Below are 21,404 nucleotides of genomic sequence, written 5' to 3' on the forward strand. Positions count from 1 at the left end.
CCCCTCCTGCTATTCTAGTAACAACTTCCTCTCCTTTTTCAGGATCTACCCTCATGGAGATCACATGAGCCAGTGTTCAGAAAGCTCACAAGAGTACATGGCAAATACAGATAACCTTCAGGGTGTTTCCTTCTGTGGAGACTCTTGGTTATGAGTAAGCCAATTATGATGGCTTATTATTTACAGTGAATTAATATGAATTTAAAAAGTGTACATTTGCTCCTTCACCATTACCCACTGCCCAGCGTAAAATAAAATAATCCAAGGCAGAATTCCAGATTTTATTAGAGAATGTATCTAAAATACAATATTTATTAAGTTATGATATATTATTTGAATGGAAATATACTCTGTATCACAGCTATAACAATTTTTATAGATAATTCATTTATGTCTCTATAGTTCAAAAGTCACTAAATCATAGTGTAATTAAGATACCATTGCTACAAATATATTTAAGAATTTAAAGTTTTTCTTTATTATACCATCTTGGAATCACAAACATTTATCTGATTCACATTACATAGGATCAAGACTATTTTACCTGATTTATATCAAACAGTTCAATTTATCCCTGTATGTAGACTTGCACTCAATCATCCTGCCTTCTTATATTTTAAAAATAGCACTTTAGTGAACCATTGTGAGTGCTCATTACGCCACATTCTGTGAGCAAAATCAAGGTTCTTATATTCTCTGTCACAGAAAGGCTACTATCGTAAGCAAAGCACCAGTCACAGCAAATCTGTCAATCATGACAATTGGTCTGGGTTTTCACATTTTAATAGTAAGCACATCAGGTGAGAGATGAAGGGTCTAGAAAACCAGACGCAAAGAAGCGAGGGCCCAGTTCACCAAGGTGGACTTGTGCTAAGCTAAGGGGAGGCCCAAAGACTCTCCCCTGGACACTGCCCCGGGGCCGCCTTATTTGGGGAAACCTCTGACTTTTCTGTTTTTCAGGGGCTGAGCCGGACGCCAGTTGTCCACCATCTGAAGTTCAGGCTCACCCTCCGCGTTGAAGTTAAGAGTACGGAATTTCGACATCTAAAAGACAAAATTAAAGATGAAAAACATCAAAAATACAAATTTCACTAGAGCATTCAATTACCGTGCTTGTGTTAAATCTTGAAATACATTTCCCAGTATTCACAGTCTCAGATGGCAATGTTCAAAATTTAATTTGATCCTCAACAGATATGTAATCACATATAGATTACATATATATACTTTTATACAACAAATTAATTTCTACAGAATAAATTACAACACCTTGCTGTTATCTGAAGGAAATTTTCAATGAGCTTGTTTTTTCCTCTTTTAATTACATAATCAAACATCAAAAACCTATTAAATATTTTGGCGATGTAAAGTAATAAGAATTCTAGATCCAAATTAAGGTTTTGTTTTCTGCCCCAGGGAAGACACACATCAGCATGGGTACAAATAGATAAAGTGACCCCAGGTTTGCAGGCTCCAGGGTGGAATGATGGCTGACATCTCTGCTTAAATTTACAGAAGCACAGGATTAAATCTGCCCAGGCTGGGATTTCCAACCCTCATCTCTGGGTAGTTCTGATTTCCTTTTAAGTTCGTGTGAGTTCCCAGCAGACTGACGTGGCCCAGGCAGCCCTCCACCAGGTTCCTCCTTCTGAGGCTGTTTCTGAAAGAGTCACTTCCCTTTCACTAAGCATGACTTGATCTAAATGAAGAATGGTGGTTTGGGAGGTAAGGCAGCTGCCCGTGAATCAACAGCCTTGACCCAGATCTCTTTGCCAAACAAAATTCCCTTGGTCAACTCCGAGGAAGTCAATTTCCGAGGAAGTCAATTTCCATGTAAGTCAACGACTGTAACACACACGACCATTGTCACTGCAGTGTGCCGAACGCACAAACTATGCTCTATAGGAAAAGTGTGTCTGGTCTAAGCTGCTAAAGCAACTTGGAGTGGCTTTTAATAGATGCTTTTTATCCAATGGATGACTCTCAACTGTTAGAAACCAGAATGTATTCTGATATAAATAAACTACAGTCAGATCTTAGGTGAGTGAGCCATCAGCTGGAATGATCACCCATAGCTATGCAGCCTTGAATATAAAATCCCTTTGTTCCAGCCTTCAGATTCCTCCTAATGTACAAAAAAGCATGTACTGGGTGACAGACACTTTTCTTAGGTAATCTTCAGTGTTACGCAACTTCACAGTAAAAAGAAAAAATTACCAAAGCTTATCGTTAATAACAACAAGTACTTGTTGAGTGCTAATTACATCTGCTACGCACTATTGCTGGCACCAGAAGCAGCAGGAGGGTTAAAGCCCAGATCTGTCTGCTTCCAAAGGTCCAGTCCTTCCGCCTGGGCTAAGCGCTCCCCCCAACTTGAGCAAACGGACCTGCTGACTGCTAACGGAGATGGGTTCTTTGAGCACGACCCAGGTCACGCTTTCGAGGAGAGGAGGGGTGGTCAGTGAGCCAGGGTAGGTCCAGTAGTCCAAGACGTTAGGAAGGAGGCTGGAAGGATCGAAGTTAGGGAAGTCGGCACTCTTAGCCTGGAACACAAGGCAAAGACCCAGGTTAAAACACATCACATGATCAGAGTCGGGGGTGGGGGGGCGGTGGGCACAGGAGAAGGGGACACAGAAAAATTCAACTTGGAGAGTCAAAAACCTTCCTTTTTTTTTTTTAAAGAGAAGTTCCATATTCACCAGAAAACAGAATAAAAGAAATTAACAGGAGATATTCGACATGGAAACTTAGATTAGCAGATGTGAGCAAGAGAACCTGACTAGCAATTTGACCTGTCCATTTGCTCATCTATCCTCTCAAACAATCCCTTATCTTTTTCATTAAGTCATTAACTAATCTTAGCTGGTATCTAAAGTGAAATTGCTGCCACCAAAATGCTGCGATTTTAGGGTATAGGAACAGAATGTGTAGACAGTATCCTCGATGAGGAGTTAACTGTCTTGCTATGCTGTTTGATGGTTCGACCAGAACTGAAGAACTGCATTGAGCTCTGGACACCACACTTTAGAGAAACAGAAGCAACAGGAAAAAGTTGTCCGAAGAGTGACAGGTTGCTGCAAGAGACAGCTGTCAGGTAAGACTAGTTAAAGGGGACAAAGATAATTAGCTTGGGCGTAGGTGAAAGGCTGAGAGAAAACAGGATCAAGTAGAAGGAAGATGTAGTTGTTTTTTTTTTTTTTTAAACGTATAGTTGACATATATTAGTTTCAGGAATACAATGTAATGATTCAATATTTGAACATATTATCAAATGATCGTAATAAGTCTAGTGAACATCTCTCAACAGAAACAGTTACAGATTTTCTTGTGATAAGAACTTTTAAATCTACTCTTAGCAACTTTCAAAGAGGCAATAAGGTGTTATTAACTACAGTCACTGTGATGCTGCTAAGTCGTTTCAGTCGTGTCAGACTCTGTGTGACCCCAGAGACGGCAGCCCACCAGGCTCCCTCCGTCCCTAGGATTCTCCAGGCAAGAACACCAGAGTGGGTTGCCATTTCCTTCTCCAATGCGTGAAAGTGAAAAGTGAAAGTGAAGTCAGTCATGTCTGACTCTTCATGACCCCGTGGACTGCAGCCTACCATGCTCCTCCGTCCATGGGATTCTCCAGGCAGGAGTACTGGAGTGGGGTGCCTTTGCCTTCTCACTTATTTTGATTTCTGTATAAGTCAATCCCAAAACGTCTTTATTTTATAACTGGAAGTCTGTACCTTTTGGCCCCTTTCACCTGTTTTTGGCCCCCACTCCTGCTTCTGGCAACCACCATCGATCCCCTGTATTTGTGAGCTGGCTTTGTGTTTGTTTTGTTTGCTTATTTTAGATTCCACTAGTTCATCTGGTATTTGTTTTTCTTTATCCGACTTATCTCACTTAGCCTAATGCTCTCAAGGTCCACCCATGTCATCACAAATGGCATGATTTCATTCTCCTGGACAGCTGAGTCCGTTTTATCTGTCTATCTATATCTTCAGCTTAGTCACTTCAGTCCTATCTGACTCTTTTGCAAGCCCATGGACTGCAGCCCACCAGGCTCCTCTGTCCATGGGACTGATTCTCCAGGCAAGAATACTGGAGTGAGTTGCCACACCCTCCTCCACGGGATCGTCCCAACTCAGGGATCAGACCCACGTCTCCTGCTTCGGCAGGTGGATTCTTTACCCACTGAGCCACCTTGGAAGCCCCATCTATATCTATCTACCCCCCATTTTCTTTACCCATGCACTTGTTACTGGGTGCTTAGCCTCTTTCTGTCTTGGCTACTGTAAATAAAGCCGCAGTGAACATGGGGGGTGCATATACCCTTCTGAATTAGTGTTGTAGGATCAGGCTTATTCTACACGAATCAAGGCAGTCAAGCTCAGGGCAACAGGCAAGCCTTTCAGAAGACTTGCTGCTTTAATCTGAGGATGAGTTTGATAAAGCCAGGTTGCTGCTGCTGAAAGCAGTGTTTATAAGCAGATGCTCCATGACCAAAGCACATAGATTTAAACATGAATTCAAAGAAGTCACAAAAGAGAACCTTATTCATCATGTTCTCCATTGCATTTCCTGGACTAACAAAGTGACCAGCGTATAGTAAGTACTCAACAAATATCTGCCTTATGAAGAGTGAATAATTGGATCAGGTGATCTTTCAGCCTCTTTGCAATCATGGTTTTCTCTGATTCTTGCATATGGATGTTCAAACGAAGCAAGAGTAAATGAATACAAGTCCGAAAAGTATACAAGCATTAGGATCAACTGTGGGATAAAGATAAGTTGAATAAACACATGAGCAACATTTTACCTTTATTAAGGGCTCATCTAAGAACCACCTATCAACCGGAGACTATTCAGCTTGAGCAAAAGAATTTTAAAAAGTGAGTGGGGTATGGAAAATAGGTACCCTGCGCAGGTGTCAAAACATTCAACTGTACCTTTGTTTTAACAGAATCCAGCGCGTCAAGGACTTTCTGGAGAGCTGGGTTAGCATCACCAACCTACAGAAAGACACAAAGGACAACAGTACACACAGTTGGCACTGCACCGTTTTTTGATTAGGGCACCTCTAAGGTATAATTTCTCCAAATGGTGAAGCAAAAACCACCACTAGCTACACGCCACCCGTCAGTCTTAGTCTGATGGCCCTGTTTTCACTGACAACCTGCTTCCAGCTCCGCGGTTCACCTGATATCGCCTGCTCAGATGTCACCAGTGACCTCCAACTGCCAAGGTTAACTGCACTGTTCAAATGCTTGCTTTAAGCTTCATGCAGAATTTTGCACTACTGTCTTCCCTCCTTTGCAAAATGCCCCCGTCTTTTGACCTTTCCTTCTGCCCTCCAGCCTCCCAAATCTGCCTTGATCCTGTACTCCCTGTTGATCCTTTAATCAGGGTCTTTCCCCCCAGACTGCAGCTTCTCAGGGCTGCTTGCTGAGCAGTGGTATCCCCCTCGTCAGGTTTTCCTTGCATGATTTCATAGACATTCGTGGAGGCTCAGCTGGTAAAGAATCCGCCTGCAATGTAGGAGATCCGGTGCGATTCCTGGGTTGGGAAGATCCACTGGAGAAGGGAAAGGCTGCCGACTCCAGTATTCTTGGGCTTCCCTTGTGGCTCAGCTGGCAAAGAATCTGCCCGCAATGCGGGAGACCTGGGTTCGATCCCTGGGTTGGGAAGATCCCCTGGAGAATTCCGCGGACACGGCTGAGCCATTTTCACTTCACTTGTCACTTGTGTGTGCCGCTATCACCTTGACACAGGATTTCCAGAACCATGAATCTGCAGCCCAGACCTTTCTCCACTGGGTCTGCAACTATCCCGGGGGCAGCTCAATCGGTATGTCCCCCTCTTGCTGCCTGGATTCTGCAACACGGAGCCACTGTCCTTCACTCCTACAAAACCTGCTATTAATTTAGCATTCTCCATCATGGAATAGCACTACCTAGCTTAAGGCTGAATGGAAAAAAAAAAAAAAGTACCAGTATTCATTCCAAGTATTGCTTTTTCTCATTTCACATTTCATGTGTAAACATCCTTCACATTTACATCCAAACAGTACCTAAGAAATACCTCTGGAATTGTCTTTTTGTCTCTATCTCCACTGCGATTAGCAGATATGCAGGAAAATAAGCCCCCAAATACTTCAGAGCTAAAGGCATTTCCTAAGCTTTTTGTAGAATGTCCTATTTGTTATGAATGTTCTGTCCAGCTCACGTTTTTTGGAAACAGTGGGGGAAAAAGAATTGGGCCATCAACTAACCTTCAAAAAAACACCCACAACGGCCAGTCCATCAGGCTGCTGCGCTGCTGTTCCAAAGTCCCCGTACTTGGTGTTCCAGTGAACCAAGTGTAGCTGAAGCAGGAGACACACACACAGCAAACGATTAAACGTGATAAAAGCCCGCACAGTTATCTTCACAGCTAGAGCCCACGAAAGTGAAAATGTGGGTAATTATAAATCTAAACTTGTATTTTAACTCTACTTGTCCACTACTTGGCAAGTGATTCCTTCAACAACTCCAAGACAAAGCCTTGCATACCTTTGAGGAATGTTTATTTCTAGATTTTACATTAAAACGCAATCCTCCCAGCTGAATTCATTTTTATGCAAATGGTGTTCTTAGGAGGTCTTAGAGAAAGCTTTGTGGCATTAACCTTAACATCACAAATAAAGGTTATAAGAAGCAAACAGGAAAAGCCTTTGTGAAGAAAATGGTTTGAGCTGAATTTACAAATTAAGCTTTTGAAAGAAAAAAAAAAGTGTATCTTACCTCTGCAGCATATTTCTTCTTATCCACAGTATGCTCAGAACCTCGGTCATCAGATGAACCCCAGTGAAAGTGAAACTGAACTAATCTGTAAGTGCCAGTAAGAGGTCCGTCTTTCAGCACTAAAATAAAAAAATATATATATAATATTTATGTGGGCTTGCCAGGTGGCGCTAGTGGTAAAGAACCCAACTGCCAATGCAGGAGACATAGAGAGACGCGGTAATTTTGCCTGGAGAAGCCCATGGACAGAGAGAGGAGCCTGGTGGCATACACACACTTATACACACACAAACTCATCTACACGCATGTGGAACACACACACTCCTGAACATCACACTCTTCAGTCTTCTTTTATAGTACTAAATGTATGTCTGAAGCAACATCTTCACTCTGTGAAAATTAAATCTAGACCCGGGCTTGGTGTGCAGAGCTGAATGGAATCATTTCAACTGTTGTTGTTGTCTCCTTTACTTGTAATGACTGAAAGGATGGATGCTTTTCTATCTGTTTCCTGAGCACAGGACACTTTCCTTCCAGGTTTGCTTTGGAGTCAGAGGTTCAGGTTTCAGAGAGAGGAGCTTTCCAGGGGACTGTGAGTTCCTCTGTGAATTAGTGAGGAGGCGTGGGCAGCAGCCCGCCAACGCTGGGGCCGTCTCACATCTGCGAACTCAGGAACCTCCGCCCTGCCTCGGCCCAGGGAGTGGCCTTCAGCCCGCTTTGCCAACCTCTGATGCCCGTCCTCAGTAGGATCTGTGAACCTACAAGCATGCCAGCAAAGGTCTGTCTAGTCAAGGCTATGGTTTTTCCAGTGGTCATGTATGGATGTGACAGTTAGACTGTGAAGAAAGCTGAGTGCGGAAAAATTGATGCTTTTGAACTGTGGTGTTGGAGAAGACTCTTGAGAGTCCCTTGGACTGCAAGGAGATCCAACCAGTCCATCCTAAAGGAGATCAGTCCTGGGTGTTCATTGGAAGGACTGATGCTGAAGCTGAAACTCCAATCCTTTGTCCACTTCATGCGGAGAGCTGACTCATTGGAAAAGATGCTGATGCTGGGAGGGATTGGGGGCAGGAGGAGGAGGGGACGACAGAGGATGAGATGGCTGGATGGCATCACCGACTCGATGGGCATGGGTTTGAGTAAACTCCGGGAGTTGGTGATGGACAGGGAGGCCTGGTGTGCTGCGGTTCATGGGGTCGCAAAGAGTCGGACATGACTGAGAGACTGAACTGAAGCATTCCCTCCGTCTTAAAATCGATGCTTCTCTACAAGTTTCCCCAACTCTTTAGAATTTGGATTGTGTGCTTGTCCCTCATTCATGTCCGACTCTTTGTGACTCCATGAACCGTAACCCTTCAGGCTCCTCTGTTCATGGGAGTCTCCAGGCAAGAATACTGGAGTGGGTAGCCTTTCCCTCCTCCAGGGGATCTTCCCAACCTAGGGATGGAACCCAGGTCTCCTGCATTGCAGGCGGATTCCTTACTGTCTGAGCCCCCAGGAAGCCAGTTTGGATTGTCACTGCTACTATTTAGCTTTATACTTAAAACGTTCTATTTAGACTCTGACCTAAACTGGCTCATCTGTAAAATGGATACCTTCAATTATTTATTCACTAAGGATTGATTGATCATCACAGACGGATCATTGTGAGACGCAGTGCATAGTGCTGTCTTAAAATTCTAACTTTAATAACTATCCCAAGATTCTGGTATTAATGTAACCTTATTACACTTAAATTCATACTAGAAATCACATTCTTAGACAGCAGCTTATCTGTAGATAATTAACGAGTTGTGTCTTAAGGGAGGATTAAAATAGTAATAAATCACTGTTTCCCCCATGCCCTCCAAAAAGCTTTTACTTAATTTACATGTATTAATGGGATTTAACTGATATATTAATGACATATATTTATAAGCAATGACAAACCTAGACAGTATATTAAAAAGTAGAGACATCACTTTGCTGACAAAGGTCTACAGTCAAAGTTATTGTTTTTCCAGTAGTCATGTATGGATGTGAGAGGTGGACCATAAAGAAGGCTAAGTGTTGAAAAATTGATGCTTTTGAATTGTGGTTTGGAGAAGACTCTTGAGAGTCCCTTAGATTGCAAGATAAAATACGTCAGTCCTAAAGGAAATCAATCCTGAATAGTCATTGGAAGGACTGATGCTGAAGCTGAAACTCCAATATTTTGGCCACCTGATGCGAAGAACTGACTCATTGGAAAAGACCCTGATGCTGGGAAAGATCGAAGGCAGAAGCAGAGGGCAGCAGAGGATGAGGTGGTTAGATATCATCAATGAGTCAATGGACATGAATTTGAGCAAACTCTGGGAGACGGTGAAGGACAGGGGAGCCTGGCGTGCTGCAGTCCACGGGGTCAGAAACAGTCGGACACGATTTAGTGACTGGACAACAACAAACTGACACATTTAAAAGCCTTTAAAAATAGGGTAGTTCCACTACTTCAGTTTTATTTCTCTAGAACTGGAAATAGAACCCCCTTTGCTGTAAGTGAATTCTATTAGTTTTGGCTTATAATTCTGCAGAGTAATGAGCCCAAGAGAATTTCAGCTTTGTAAAACCAAGGGACAAGGTCTTCATGATAAAGTTTGTTTGGACAACTTCACCTAAATATGCTTAATTGGTAGCAGCACATGTTCGTCTATTCAAAGAAAAGATAAAGCTGGCTGGAAGATATCCAGGCGGCTGGGCCCTTCTGTGGCTCCTGATGCAACTTCTGGCTGACAGCTCTGCCTTACAATAGGCCAGGAAAAGAAAAGAAGTTTTTTTTTTTTTTTTTTAAAAAGAGAGAATAAATTATCAATGATGTTGTATTACTGATCTATTAAGAAACATGAATTTGGATGTATTCAAATAAAATCACATCTCTTAAAACTAAAGAACAACTTACTATAAATGTGCTTTTCTTTGATAATAAGGAAAGAATTAAAGAATTATCCTTATACTCCCAAATAGACTTTTCCCAAGATGAAAATATAATTCATAACTATATATACCCTTAAAAGAAAATACATGTTTATAAAGTTTATAAAGATTTAGGATTAGGCAAGAGTAATATGAGCTTTCATTAAATAAGGTTTTCTAATACTATTAAAAAAAAAAAAAAGAAATGCCTCAGTGTTCAATGATTAAACACTTTCAGGACTAATCTACTATTACCAGAAACCTGTTTGAGCTTTTGTTAAAATAAAACCATGTTACTATGTAGCTGAGAAGTCCACTGTAAATACTGCATACTCAGTCGCTCATCATGTCCAACTCTTTGCGACCCCGTGGACTGTAGCCTACCAGGCTCCCCTGTCGAAGGGATTCTCCAGGCAAGAACACTGGGATGGCTTGTCATTTCCTCCTCCAGGGGATCTTCCCCATCCAGGGGTCAGACCGGTGTCTCTTGAGTCTCCTGCCTTGGCAGGTGGGTTCCTTACCACTAGCACCACCTGGGAAGCCCCTACTGTAATCAGGAAAGGTGTTCGTGCGTTAGTCACTCAGTCATGTCCGACTTTTTGTGACCCCGTGGACTGTAGCCTGCCAGGCTCCTCTGTCTGGGAGATTCTCCAGGCAAGAATGCTGGAGTGGGTTGTCATTTCCTTCTCCGGGGGAAGGAATGTCATTTCCAACTCTATACGGTCTACGGGGTCGCAAAGACTCAGACACGACTGAGCGACAGGCACTCATAAAGGTAGCGTGCATCTTTTTACTTGAGAAATAGGAAAGACGAGATTCAAGACAGGGAACTCACGCCAACATTCTGGGTCTACTTACTCTTTTATTTAATTTGATTGCTCCATGCCATTTTCTAAACTACTCCACTTGAAAAACTAATGAAAAAATAATTTTAAAGAACAGCAGAAATTGATGACTGCATTTTTTTTCTCTGGAAAAATCCAGCCATTTTTGTGTGTAGCTGTTGTACCACAGAAATGTGTTCCACAAGCAATGGAGATACATGAATGGGGTTTTCTATCTGAGACCCAATGTCCTGTTCAAGACTCCTGCAAACTTCATTTAAATCCAAACCTCAAAATCAAGAAAGATTTTAACTTTCATGATCTTCCATCAGTTATACATACTATATATAAAACACAACAGAAGCATTAAATGTAATATTATCATCAGTCCTCTTATACATATTACTTATGTAAATTATGTTCCTTGTGAAAGATTCATTTTAGTAATATTGAAATAAATTAGCTACTAATGCAAATTAAAACCTGTAAATGTAACATTAACATTTTTTCCTTTCTTGATCACTTTAATATTACTTAATATAAGATGTGAGGGCTTCCCTGGTGGCTCAGCTGGTAAAGAATCTGCCTGGAATTCGGGAGACGTGGGTTCAGTCCCTGGGTTGGGAAGATCCCCTGGAGAAGGAAATGGCTGCCCACTCCAGTATTCTTCCCTGGAGAATCCCATGCACCGGGGAGCCTGGAGGGCCACAGTCCATGGGGTCACAAAGCGTCAGGCAGGACTGAGCTACTAACACGCATACACATGATATAAGATGCATCCAAATGAACTCCAGACCTTAGTGAATGTCAATCATCTCTCTTAAATTCAAAAATAAATAAACTGTTCCCAATAATCCTTAGTTTAAAACTAAAATTTAAGGGATTCCTATTAATGAAGTAAATAGTCTACTAAAAACACATTTCTAGTCGGTGAACAATCACTTCTATGAAGAATCTGAAAGTTAATCTGTTTTGGGTTTTTGGCAGTGGTCAGCAATTCTAGGGCTACCTACTAAGGTTAAAAAAGCAAGTGTCAGTAGAGACAGACCTGAGCGAAAGAGGCCCACACTCCGTTTCTTTCTCAGTAGTGAGATGCTTAGCTGTCCCTTTCACTAACATACCCACGATGAAGACTGAGGGGCAGCAGGTCTTAGTTTCAGGTCTATGGCAATTATTTGACAGCTTCTGGTTTAAAAAAAAAAAAAAGTAACCCTTTGACATGAACACAATTAAATACGGGGTCTAGAATGCTTTAGTCTATCTTACAGAAGCTTAGGGTTCTGCTCACAACAGCTGTCCATGGGTTGGCCCAATAATTCGAGCACTGGTTTTCAATATTTGCCTCTAACTTTGCAATAAAGCAAGAACGTTTTAAACTCACTAGTAAAAGTTAATAAGTTAGCAGGAGTTAATAATTTGACTACTATTCTTTTCTTCCCAGATAAAGAATGTAATAAAAGATCTCAAACAGGGAGAGTTATTTTTTAATAATTTAAAAAACCTAGCAGGATTAACATTTTTCCATTAATTTCAGGTGGTTTCTTTTTTTTTTTTTTTTTCAGGTGGTTTCTTTTTAAAGGCACTTAGAAGATTGATGAGAGCTTTAACCCTAGTTCCTAGTTAAAGCCTATTAACTCTATATTTAAAAAGAATTCTCGCAAGCTTAAACATAATAAATTCTACCAGTTCAGTTCCTTATACCCAAGTATTTAAGTTTGGGTGTAAGAACATTTAGGATATACCCAAAAATCTGAGTCTATGAAAAGTACTTGAAGACTGACATCTTACTGGGTTGCAGGGGAGGGGAGTAAATGAACTGAAGTATTTAAATACAGAAAATAAAGGATATCTTAAAATACTAACTCAGTGAAAATAATTCCTAATAAAAAGAGATGATAGACTACAGATTTTAAAAAACTGAATGACCAAAATGAAAAATTATTTTTAGACTTAGAACAGAAAAGTGTATCAGTTTTTAAAAGTATGGCATGGATATGAACACACTAAACATTCACTATAGCCGTCATTTAAAGATTCTTATTCAATTTCCACTTTTAAGTGGTTGCCATTTAGCCTCATTCCAACAAACGAGGAAGGAGACGACTAGCAAGTAACCTAAACTCTTGAGCATTCCGTTTCTTCATGTTTATTTTAAGTGGGTTTGACTAGAGTACCTCCACTGTGTGTTCTAACTTGAGAGTCTAGGATCTTAAAAAAAAAAAAGTCCAAAGGGTATTTCCCTGCATGCTATGTTTGGTTTTGTTTTATTTTTTCTATCTTGCAGATGTGTTTCCCCCTAATATCAACATTTAATATATTCATATTCTAGAAAAAAATGCTTCCTTGTTTAATCAAAACACCTGCAAATGCTGCAAAGGTAGCGGGCAAAATGACAAAGGATTCTTTCACCTGCGAAGGCGGACAAGCCTCTCGAGCGTCCGTTCCTCCTGTTTTTACTGCATCTCCTGCTTGGCTCCCTCAAGTCTTCCTTTTTCCTGCTTCCTTCTGCTGGGAGTCTCCTCCAAGACGCTGAAATCCTTCAAGCCTCATCCTTTAAGCACAAACCTCATTCACCCTTAAAAGTCTTTTCTGACTTGCTTGGGCCAACTCCAAACCTGCTTTCTAAGTTTCCTTGGAACACCTCCGTGTTGCACCCACCAAAGTGACTGTCAGCATCTACTGCTCTTGTCTTCCTCCGTGAGGCATCCTCAGCATGGGCTCACGGGAGGCGAGGGACCAGGCTCCATCCTGACCTCTGGGTGCCTCGCTTGTCTTACATAAAGGTGGCCCTAGTGAGATTTTTCTTTTCTTTTATAAAAACTAAGTGAACTATACATCTGTCTCTAAAGACATGGACTTGAGCCTCTATCTGAACCATTTGGTTTTCAACTGTTTCACAGTCAAACACAGCCAGTTGCTTCAGTAATGTGTGTGTTATTCACCAGGAGGAGGAGTTAGAAAAAGGTGGGTAGCTCTCATCAGTTACTGCTCACGGAGAAATCCATCAGAACTTGACATATTTATGGTAAAATGTATTACTATGTGATAATGTCATATGTAAAATCAGTCCATAGCTTAACATAATAACTGGCATGTTTGGAAAAATACAGAAGTGTTATAAGATTTTAAAATATCATTAAGTGATAAGAAGTAATTTTAAAGCAATTTCAAAACATTACTTTCTTTCTCTTTAATAAATCCTATTTACTTGCTACCATGTTAAAAAAAAAAAAAAAAACCCAGAAGTTTTCATCAGAGACGCAATAGCAACAGCACTTGCCTAACAAAGGCAGCCAAGTGGTGTGAAGAGCTAAGAGCAATGGCCATTTACGGAGGAATCTCAGGTGCCAGGCACTGGGCTTTACACATCTGCCCCATTTAATCCTTCCACTGTAACAGATACTCCAATTTTACAGTTAAGAAAACAAAAACTTAGAGAGGCTAAGTTACTATCATTCCCAGGAGAGGAGGAAGGAAGAAGAATTTTTCAAAACTGTACTGAATACATTGGATAGCTACTGAAAAAGGCAAGGCAACTTGACTATGATGATTATAATTACATTCATATATTAGCACTGCAGGTCATTACACGAACATTTTGACAGTGTTACTGAATGTGGGATCTGTCTTTTCTCCTTTTGTGCAATGCTCCACACGTCCCCAGGCCCACACCCCCGCCACACATAACATGTTTGTAGCACCATTTACTGAGTGCCCTTCAGAGGAAAGCACTCGGGAAAACAGGACACTGGCCTAGAAATCAACCAGTGGGCAAAGAAGGCTGCTCCTGTGTCTGAAGGGGATTGTTCTCCTACTTCTAAGCAAGAAAAACATAAAAAGCAGCAGTCAAAGAGTGTTCTGTAACAGCACTACTACAAATAAATTACGGTAACTGGTTTTGTCAGCAAGGGACCAGGTATGCCCACCAACTCTGAAACATCTTCATCTATGGAATGAACTTCTGGGTGGATACCGAGATACACAGCCACCCTCACCACACTGGCCCAAGGCTGAGAAAATATTCACAAACACAGTGTTTCCGAGAATTTCAGGATTTTAAAGCAGCAGGTTTTCAACACTCTTCTGCGTGCTACCTTGAAGACCAACTAAAAAGTCCAGTTTCTGCAAGTCTCCTCATTGCTGACCTCTACGCCAAGGGGCCCTGCCTTTTTGAGACTTTTCTCAGGTATAGAACAGTTATTCAGGGCCCTACATAGAAACCGGGAATCCGACAGGGAGAAACAGCCCCTGCCACTTCAAAGAAATTAGCCTGCTTCTCAGAGGCTGAAATAGAACGAAGATGATCAGAGTATAGTATTAAGGGGATCCTGCGCCTGTTAAGCTGGGACAAGAGCTGCTACGGACACACAAGTTATTTTGTAAACACTGACCTGCTTTGTCCTGGGAGTCATCAAACTCCACGTTGAAAGAGTGACCGTTGTTGAGCATTCTCCGCGAAGTTGCTTGCCCATAGAGAAGGGACAGAGGCTTCAGAGCAGCATCAGAAACGACGGCCTTGGTGTCAACATCAACCGGTGACTGGCGCTCGCCGTTGGCGATGGGGAAGTCCTTATGCCAGTGTTCGGGGCCTGGGGTTAAGCAGAGACGTGTGAACCCCACAATGTGGGGAAGGGCACACCCCAACTCCGGGGAAAGGGCAACGATTCTTGGACCTGCTTGGCTCCAATTCTGGCGCTACCACTTCACAGCTGGATACCAGGCGGGTTTAGTGGTAAAGAACCCGCCTGCCAATGCAGGCAGATGCAAGGGACGCCAGTTCGATCCCTGGGTCAGGAAGATCCTCTGGAAAAGGGCTAGGCAACCCACTCCAGTATTCTTGCCTGGAGAATCCCATGGACAGAGGAGCCTGGTGGGCTACAGTCCATGGGGTCACAAAGAGTCAGACACCACTGAAGCGATTTAGCAAGCAACCTTTGGGAAAACATTTGATCTGTGCCTTAGTTTTTCCCTCTATATTAAGCGGAACCAATAGCATCTGGCTTATAGAGGTTGGTGTGAGAACTAACATCAATCCATGTAACGCTTTTAGAACAAGCAGGGAGCGTCATACACATATTAGCTATTTTTATGTTTCTTTTCTGAAACTGAGCCCTGACCCTGGGTTTGTGATTAGGATTTGAATGAGCAAGCTTCCTAAAGACACTCCCGCAGAGGGAGATTCCTTCCTCAGTCCTCCTGCCAGAGGCAAGGACTGAGTCACCGCCCCGCCAGCCCCCTCGCCTTGAAGGGTCTGGATCTCCATCACCTGAGAAGCCCCAGACCCCGCAAGACAGAGATGCGCCAGACACATCTTGCTCGGACGTCCGCTGGCCTGGGGGAACCCAGACCTGTGGCCCCGAAAATGCCGGTTTCCTGGGGACCTCCTGACCTCAGAAGTCAAGAAATCAGGAAAACTCAGACGTCAGCGCAAAGGATTCAAACCACCAACCCAAGAAAACACCCGGGAACAGTTCGTGCTGAGAATCTTAGCCACAGGTGGTGCTGAGGATGAAGTGCGGGGGGTTGGGGTGGGGGGGAAGGGGATGAAGGGGGGGGGGGCGGGGGTCTCCTAATTTCTCTGCGATCAACGACCAAAGTGTTTCGCTGCACCCCTTCCTAGCGTCCTCTTGGGTCGGGACAAGGTGGTGATCGACCCAAGAGGGGCTGCGCGCGGGTCCCACGGCGATGCGCGCCCCCCTCCCCGGCCCCGCGCGGGGCGCAGGGCTTCCTCGACAGCGGCCTGGGGCCCCGCGCCAGGGACGCGCCTGGGGGACCCCGAGCCGGGGGACGCGCCCGGGGGCCCCGCACTCACCGTTGTGCGGGCCGTATCCCCAGTGATGGGACATGGTCGCGCCGGGGTCCGGGTACTGCTGCTAGGGTGTCCGCGCCGTGTGTCCGCGGGCCGCGCCGTCGCCGGCTCTTATAGGCGCCCGCCACCTTCGCGCGTGGGGGCGGCCCCGGGCTGGGGGCCCCGGGCGGCCCCAGGCGGAGCGGGGAGGAGGGCGCGGGCGGAGGTGCGCTCCGCGCGCTCGGGGCGGGCCGGGCGGGCGAGGCTCCGGGGGCGGGGAGAGCGCCCTGCCGGCCGGGCGCTGCGCCAGGCTCCGGGGCTCCGCTCGGGCCGCCCGGCTCCCCTCGGCGCGGGCCCGGGGCGCCCGCGAGGTTCCGCGCTCCCCGCGCGGACTGGGCTGCGGAGCGTCTGCGCGCGCCCCGTCCCCCCGCGGGGCGCGGACCGCTGGGGCCCCGGCGCCTCTCCGCCTGCGCCCCCCTTTGTGAGCGAACCCCCGGCCCCCACGCCCTGCCGCCCCGCCCCATAGGCCCTGCCGCGCCGCGGCCCCCAGCCCCGGGGGGCTCGCCGCGCGGGGTCCCGGCCCTGCGCCCGCAAGCGGGGCGGGGAGCGTGACCTTGGGGCGGACGGGGCTGCGGTCCTGGAGGGGCGCGGAGGGCCGAGCGCCGCGCGCCCCCTGCCGGACGGCCGTGCGCGCACCGAGGAGGAGGGCGGTCTCCCATACAAAGTCCGCACCGAGGCGAGCGTGCTTCTACATCAGTCCCTCAGTCTCGTCCGACTCTCTGCGACCCCAAGGACCGCAGCACGCCAGGCCTCCCTGTCCATCACCAACTCTCGGAGTTTACTCAAACTCACGTCCATCGAGTCAGTGATGCCATCCAACCATCTCATCCTCTGTCGTCCCCTTCTCCTTCTGCCCTCAATCTTTCCCAGCATCAGGGTCTTTTCCAGTAAGTCAACTCTTCACATCAGGTGGCCAGAGTATTGGAGGTTCAGCTTTAGCATCAGTCCTTCCGTTGAACATTCGGACTGATCTCCTTTAGGGCGCATGCATGAGAGAGGGCCATTTCCTTGCGAACTGACAAGGTATCATATGGATACCCTGACATCTCTTCCTACCTCCTTTCTTCTCTTTAAAAAATTAATTTGGGGGGAGAGATTATCTAGGCGAGTAAATACTGACTGAAAGCAATCAAGACTTCTAAAGAATCACTCTTCTAACAGGAATTGGGTGAAAGAATTTCTTGCAAAAAGATGAGAACTTGCAAAAAGGTGAAAACTCAGAACTTGGCTGCCAAAAAAAACTTGGCATCAGGCATACCTAAGAATCAATTCAAAGAAATTTAAGAGGATATTTTTTTGAGGCAAGGCAACGCAACGTTATAGCCATAAGGTTTTGGGCCTTTTCTGGGCCTTAGGCAGTTTGCCTTTATGGATCCCCTCTTCGTAAACACACACACCCATACAAGGTCACCCATACACATACATGAATTTGTTGCTATATTGACATAAAGATTGATATTTTAACATTATGTATTTTAAACATTTTTTGACATAAATGTTCATTTTCTTCTTCTGGTTTTAAAAGAAAACATTTTCTAAAAGTACTGTGGGCCTGAAACTCTGTTTCCTAGTACCTAATGTGGAAGTCAGGACTGTTTTCTGGTGGGGGCAGAATTCATTTCCCTCAAGGGACTTTGCCACAAAAAGAGGAGAAGGATTTTCTGTCCTGTGGATCACTGTGATTTTTGAGAGCATAGTATTAGAGGTAACAACGAGGCAGCTGGACACAGTTATACACAATCCTATCAACATCATACTACTTGTACAGATAAATAAAGAGATAAATTATAATATTAGTGCAAACTTTTGGAATATTGATCTCAAAAATCATTATTTTCTATTTATTTCAATCAGCTCCAGACAAACAGATACGATTCACAGTTAGATGTCCTTGTTATTGTCCTAAGGTCCCAGGAGCGTGTGAACCTCTTTGTGCTGCAGTCTTGGTTGCTGCCATCATGAATTCTTAGGCAATGAGGATTTTTGGTTCCTAATGCCATCACAGTTCTTCCCAGAGAGCACAGTGCTAAAGAATCTGCCTGCCAATGCAGGAGATGTAAGAGATGCAGGTTCGGTCCCTGGGTTGGGAAGATTCACTGAAGGAGGGCATGGCAACCCACTCTGGTATTCTTGCCAGGAGGATCCCAGGGACAGAGGAGCCTGGCGGGCTACAGTCCACGGGGTCGCAAAGAGTCAGCCTTTGCGACTGAGCACACACGCACACACACCATCACAAAATGGAGTTTGCAGTTGCAAAGAACCTCTTATTTATGACTCTCTAGCTACATATTGTGGAGTCCAGTAAAATAATTTTGATTCTTTGCATAATTTTCAAATATTTACTTAATTGAAAAGAAGAGGGCCTTGCAGTTGCTATGAGGTTCTTCACTGGGCCCTGGGGATGTATTGTTGGTAAGTGTTAAGAGCTGAATACTAAGTCTATGAATGTAAAGTGGGTTCTAAAGATTTTGTGAAGGTAGCTAGGTTTTCAGACCTGCTGAAATCCTTGTCTCTTATTTTCTGTGAAGCTAGACTGTGGCTTTACTTACATGGAAGTAATAGAAGCACATTTTGATTATTAAATATTTCTAAAACTTCAAACACCACCAAACTGCAGTTGAGGAAATAGATTCTCATTATTCAAGTGAGTTTCCCCCTTCCTCTCTCACTTCTGGAAAATGAACTCCTTTTTAGTGGAGCAGGCCCTCCCCGCAGAGCTGAGCTTGGAGAGAACTTCGCATACTCACTGCAGGCAGAAGATATTTCATCTTTGGATATTCAGTAGAGATCGACATTTTTTTATTAACTTTTATTACATTGATTGTCTTAGCACTTTTTTCTGTCCATTTTTTTTTTTTAACGATAAAGATGGCTTTGTGCCTTCACATAGATGCATTCAGGATTCAGAATGGAACTTTATTTTACTGAGGCATTCTTAGCAGGCAGTCATGATTCAGTTATGTTCAAAAGACTACTCTAAGATTGGATTTTTAAATGCCAAGAATATTAGTTATCCTACACTCGTGTTTCTACTGTACAGGAAGACCTGTTCATTTAAGAATAATTCTAAATAAAGAAACTGTTACAGTACCTGAAGAAAGGCACTTTTTTTCTGACCTAGAAGGAAAAAATGGCAGGCTATATATCAGGAAATTATAATAAAAAAATCTTGAAGTCTGTGCTCCAATTATCATAATAAAAAGGTTTCTAACATATTAATCTTCCTAAAAATGTAAAATAAAATGGTAAAGAATTTCTCCCTCCAGTAAATATATTGGTAATATATTTTACAAAGTGAAATATACATAGTTTATTAGACATCTAACTACAAAACTAATAAGATAATAAACAGTTAACTAGTCTCTTGTTTGTTACAATTAGTTTTCAAGTAAGTATCTATGGAGGCTAAGAACCGTTCCCTTCTTGGGCTCCCATAGGTCTTTGCACACATATCCATCTATCCTAGTATTTCCCATACCACATTCTAATCTGACACTGTATTATGATCAGCAGGTTATAATCCACCACCTCAATAAGCTTCTGGCTGCTCATTTGTAAAGTAGGAATAATGACACCAATCTCAGGCTTGTTATAAGGACTTAATTAGGGACTGTATATAAATCACCTGCTACATAAAGGCTCTCAGTTCATCCCAGACATTGCTACATTGTTAGACTATAATATAACAAATGCAAAATTAAATACCTGGGCAAGGTTCAGGGGAACAATTAAGAAGAATGAGGCTCTAGCAGCGTGGGTTTTTTATGGGGGTGGTGAGAAGTGTTTGGGTCACAGAGAAGTCCATTTTAGCACAATTGCATATTTGTTTTTATATAACTGAGCCATCTGAAACTGAGAGCTGGATCACATTATTCGACTTTGAGTCCTAGGTATCTATCACTTTTATCTGGCATGAGCTCCAGGATGCAAGTAGTAGCTATCCAAGTAATGCACTTTGAAATTATGAAGTCACTAATCCAAATGGAGGCAATAGCAAGCTTTCTTCACTGAAGCCAGTAACAAATAACATTGTGCTGAAATTGGACTTGGTTTTGAAACTGGGCTAATTGACTAACACTCTGACCTTGGGCCAATTGCTTGGTCTTGCAAAGATTCGATTTCCTCATTTGAAAAGCCAAAATAATATTACCTACGTTCTGGAGTTGTGGCAAGGACTAATGTTTAAGGGGACTAATTTGTAAAAAAAGATGTAGCATGGTGCCAATATTTAGAGCTTGATAACTCCTAGCTTTCATTACTACTGTTACATGTTTTTTGAACTCCTGTTACGTGCTTATTATTTTTAGGTACTATGTGGGCTGTCAAAGCTGCAGTCACCTGTCCACTCATTCATTCAACACACCTACCAAGGACTGTAATGTGCCAGACTCAGGGGCTGCAGCCATGAACCAGAGGGGCAGGATCTTGCTCTCATGGAGCTTACCTGGGGACAGATGGGCGGAGAGTACGATAAACGAATAAGCAACAAGGGACATGGATTTCCAGTGAAGCAGAGAAGAATAAGGTGGTGGATGTTACCACGGGCACTGTGGTTAGTTATGAAGACCTTCTGAAGGCCGTGGCATTTCAAAAACCTCTAAAGAAAGATCCAGGGAAGGACATTCCAGGCAGAGGAAAAGTAAGTATAAAGGCCCTGATCAAGGACATTTCCAGAGCAGAGACGCCTGTGACGAGAGCATTGTGACTGAGGAAGAGAGACCGGGAGGGGAGTCGGGGCAGGCAGGGGCAGCCGCCTGTGGAGTGTTAGCCGCCCCCGCCCCGGGAGAGACTTTATGCAGCGGCATAGGGAAGCCGCCTGGAGGCTGGAAGCAAGGGAACGGTGCAAACTGCAGTGACGTGATGCTCTTCAGAACCAGCGGGAGTTCCAAGATCATCTCGTTTGGTTATTTTTTATGGATGAGGAAACTGATAGACGTTCCCAGAACATACTGATGGATCCCTCACTATCCCTCACTTCCTTGCCTGGGACCATCTGACAGTGACTTTTCACAAAAAGCTTTAAGCTCCTTT

At 43.8% G+C, this 21,404-nt stretch overlaps 1 protein-coding gene across 1 annotated transcript; it reads right to left on the reverse strand.

The window, feature by feature from the left end:
• Window positions 1-267: 267 nt before the first annotated feature.
• Window positions 268-16,539, reverse strand: CA2 (carbonic anhydrase 2). The gene is made up of 7 exons (XM_043880183.1): window positions 16,338-16,539; window positions 14,917-15,114; window positions 6,771-6,889; window positions 6,260-6,352; window positions 4,938-5,000; window positions 2,388-2,543; window positions 268-1,044 (listed from the first exon to the last, which is right to left on the reverse strand). The coding sequence occupies exons 1-7, from the start codon at window positions 16,369-16,371 to the stop codon at window positions 925-927; spliced, it is 783 nt and encodes a 260-aa protein (XP_043736118.1). The 5' UTR covers window positions 16,372-16,539; the 3' UTR covers window positions 268-924.
• Window positions 16,540-21,404: the final 4,865 nt, after the last annotated feature.

The sequence above is a fragment of the Cervus elaphus genome, chromosome 21 (genome assembly GCF_910594005.1).
Source record: "Cervus elaphus chromosome 21, mCerEla1.1, whole genome shotgun sequence".
Taxonomy (NCBI): Eukaryota; Metazoa; Chordata; class Mammalia; order Artiodactyla; family Cervidae; genus Cervus; species Cervus elaphus.

What these genes read in the sequence shown, in the direction of transcription:
- CA2 (XM_043880183.1), bottom strand. Translation starts at nt 16,371, where the DNA reads ATGTCCCATCACTGGGGATACGGCCCGCACAACG. An exon ending in TGACTCCCAGGACAAAGCAG is followed by an intron (nt 6,890 to 14,916) that starts GTCAGTGTTTAC and finishes TTTTTATTTTAG; the next exon opens with TGCTGAAAGACGGACCTCTT. An exon ending in TTGTGGGTGTTTTTTTGAAG is followed by an intron (nt 5,001 to 6,259) that starts GTTAGTTGATGG and finishes GTCTTTCTGTAG; the next exon opens with GTTGGTGATGCTAACCCAGC.